General features: G+C 30.2%; 1 protein-coding gene across 1 annotated transcript; it reads left to right on the forward strand.

Moving 5' to 3' along the window:
* The first annotated feature begins 217 nt into the window (after positions 1-217).
* On the forward strand, positions 218-3,227 carry LOC123305396 (zinc finger protein 208-like). The gene is made up of 3 exons (XM_044887100.1): positions 218-393; positions 457-696; positions 1,789-3,227. Exons 1-3 carry the CDS (start codon positions 238-240, stop codon positions 3,016-3,018), a joined length of 1,626 nt encoding a protein of 541 aa, XP_044743035.1. The 5' UTR covers positions 218-237; the 3' UTR covers positions 3,019-3,227.
* The last annotated feature ends 207 nt before the right edge of the window (positions 3,228-3,434 follow it).

Consider the following 3,434-nt stretch of genomic DNA (forward strand, 5'->3'; position numbering starts at 1 on the left):
CTAAAGCGGACATTTTGAATCCAAATTAAGTTTCATACATGCAGATGTCATATTTCAAGCGTTATTTCTATTAGAAAATTTATACAATTAACTAAATTATAAACTCAAAAGTTATGCACTAAACTGAATTTAAATTAGAAATAAGGAACAAATTTTGCTTATATAAATTATATATTGTGATATATTTGTATATATTTTTTCATAGCATAACCTTAAAGTTTCAAAAGTTAATAAATTATGCCTATCTGTGCAGCTCTTAATTGTAATAATCGCTGTGAAAAAGGCTTTCGTCTCTTTCGCTTACCTTCGGATGAACATAGAAGGAATCAATGGCTAGTTAACATGGGTCGAGAGACATGGATACCAAGAACCAAAAGTACTTATTTGTGTGAAGTATGTTCGCATTTAACTAAACATAATTTTGTTGTTGTTTTGTTTTAATAAAATATTTTTTAGGTGCATTTTGAAGATTCCCAATTTGAACAAAATCGTGCTGATGGATGGAAAAAATTGAAACCGAATGCCATTCCATGTTTATTTAAAAACCTTGTGGTTCCAATTACCGTTTTTAAAACAGATATTTTTCGAATATGTAGAATATGTTTAAGAGTACATGACAATTTGATACATTTATTTAAGCCAATGCCAAATAATCAAATACCATTTACAGAGTTAATGGAGCATACTCCTTTGCAAGTAAGCAATTTAAATATTACTTATTTAGTGGATGTTAATGTTAATCCTAGATTGTTGACAGTTAGGCATAATAAAAGAGCTTCAGTGTTTTAATCATCGCTCAGCCGTTAAAAACGCTGAACAGCAAATTTTTATGCATTACGATATATAACATACTAGAAATTTTGTCTTTTTGCACAACTAGCTTTTGCTCACAGCCTCGTTCGTGATAATGATTCATTTCAATGAATTCCAAAAATGATTCATAGTCTGAATCATTGATTCATTAAGGGAACCAACTTTGAATACCCATTTGCTACCCTTCAACCTGTTTGCCCTTGCTTAGCCCGCCCTCCAAACATCAAATTTACTCCCAGCCCCATTGATAAATAAAACTTTCATACTTTCAACTTTATGTTACAATAAGTCATGAAAATTCAATATCCGAAATATTATACGAATAGATAAAAGATTTAGTTATATTATATGTTATAATTCTATGCGCCTTCATGTCAGGTAAAACCACATGTTATGCATATAGTATACCCTCAGTTACCGCTCTGGCAATAATATTACATCAATTATGATAACCATTTATGAAATCTCATCTTATATATAATATAATGTATAATACATAACTTATATTCCCATGCGCGGCGCTAAATTCGGCTTTGCTGCATTAAAGTCAAAATCAAAGCTACATTATTTTGCGGTTTAAGTGTTCAATTTCGGATTGAAATAACTGCGACGACTTTTAGAAATTTTCAATGGTAATGATATTGAAACTACCGTTGCTAATTTCTAAAAGCACTCGCGTACACTTGAATTTTTACAATTTTATGGAAGCGGGGAGGTGATATAATATGATACTCGTCTAGGATGCGAATTATCTCAGTTGCGCTACGCTATATATAAGTAATTTTTATCGTACAATGATACTTGCGAAAAATGTAACACGATCAAATTGAAACGCTCTCAAGAAAGGAGACTTAAACATAAAATTTTAAATTATTCGGTTTATTTTAGTAAAATGGAAATATCATGAACATAGTCGTAGAAAATATTTATAATTTTTCCGTCTAATGTAAATATATTTGTTTTTGAAATTGACAGGTGAGTTCGGACGATAATCTACCACCATATATATGCAATGAATGTTTTGAAACATTACAAGTAATTAAGTCATTTAAAGAAAAATGCATTCATTCGGACAATTTATTAAAAAATTATAATGGACCAAATACATTTGAAAATTTAATCGAATATGTAATATCTAAAACGAAAGATGAAGGTATTTGGTATATAGATAATGAAGAAGATCTGGAAATTTCAACTGTTAATAAACAAAACCATGCGGAAGAAATAAAGCCATTAAATAATGAGGTTATGGAAAAATTGGATAAACTTGATGAATTTTTAGACGAACAGTTAGAAATTTTAGAAGGACCTATTAAAAAAATTAGACAATCACTAAACGATTCTTCCCAAAAAATACCATTTCACAAGAAAAGAATTCAACCTATGAAACCACCGCTAATCCTTTCCGCTTCCAGTAATCCAAATACTCTACCAGTGATTACAGAAGTTATTAAATTACCTAAAGCACCTTGGGCCGCCACCTACGAATTACAAGACTTTATATGCCATATATGTGGGAGAAAAGTAAAATATTTAGACTCTCATATGAGAATACACAATAATTCAATGGAATATAAATGCGAAGTTTGTGGTAAAAAATTTAACCAAACTGCTCTTCTTCGTAAACATTCAGTTGTGCATAAAAGTGAGAAAAAATACGAGTGTGGTATATGTCACATGGCATTTACGCGTGTAGAAGTACGTAATCGGCATATACAAACAGTACATCAGAAAATACGTCAGTTTAAATGTACCATATGCCCTAAAGCATTTCATTTAGCATATCGGTTAAAAGTACACATGATTACACATACCGGTGAAAAATCTTACAAATGTAACATTGAAGGATGTACTCGTGAATATAAGCAACGTTCAGCGTTGGTTAATCATTTACAAAAATATCATTCCAGTGATGGTTTACGTTGTGAAATTTGTAACAAAGTTTTTAAACAAAAACGATATCTAGCCAAACATATGCGGTTACATGATGCAAATGAAGATAAAATTTTTCAATGTACGCTTTGTTTACGAGAATTTCAAAAACAAATAATTTTTCAAGAACATTTGCGCAACCACACGGGTGACAGACCTGCAAAATGTAATAAATGTGATGAATCGTTTGTATCGGATAGAGTGCTTAAAAAACATATGAAATTGCATATTAATACAGTAGAGAGACAGGATACAGTTGGTAGTAAAGAATGAATTCCTAAATATTCAGAATTACTAGATTATTGCAGTCAGACAGTAAAAGATTGATAATTATGTCACATTATAAGTATATTCAAGATAGTATTTTCACTTTCATAAGCCCACGAAATATTGTAGCTGTTTTTGAGCTTTTATTCCATTAACAAAATGGCGTTTTATACACAGATTGATTTTTATATCATGTATATATGAAAAATTTTGGTATCGGTGTTCATAGAATCATCTAATTAGTCCATTTTCACTGTCTGTCATCACGATTACTCAAAAACGAAAAGAAATATCAAGCTGAAATTTTTATGGTGTGCTTAGGACGTAAAAAGTGAGGTCATCTTTTAAACCGTTAGAGATAGAATAAAAGTTTAAATGTGAAAAATGTTTCTTATAAAAGAATAAACAACTTTTGTTTGAAA

The sequence above is a fragment of the Chrysoperla carnea genome, chromosome 1, assembly GCF_905475395.1.
Source record: "Chrysoperla carnea chromosome 1, inChrCarn1.1, whole genome shotgun sequence".
NCBI lineage: Eukaryota > Metazoa > Arthropoda > Insecta > Neuroptera > Chrysopidae > Chrysoperla > Chrysoperla carnea.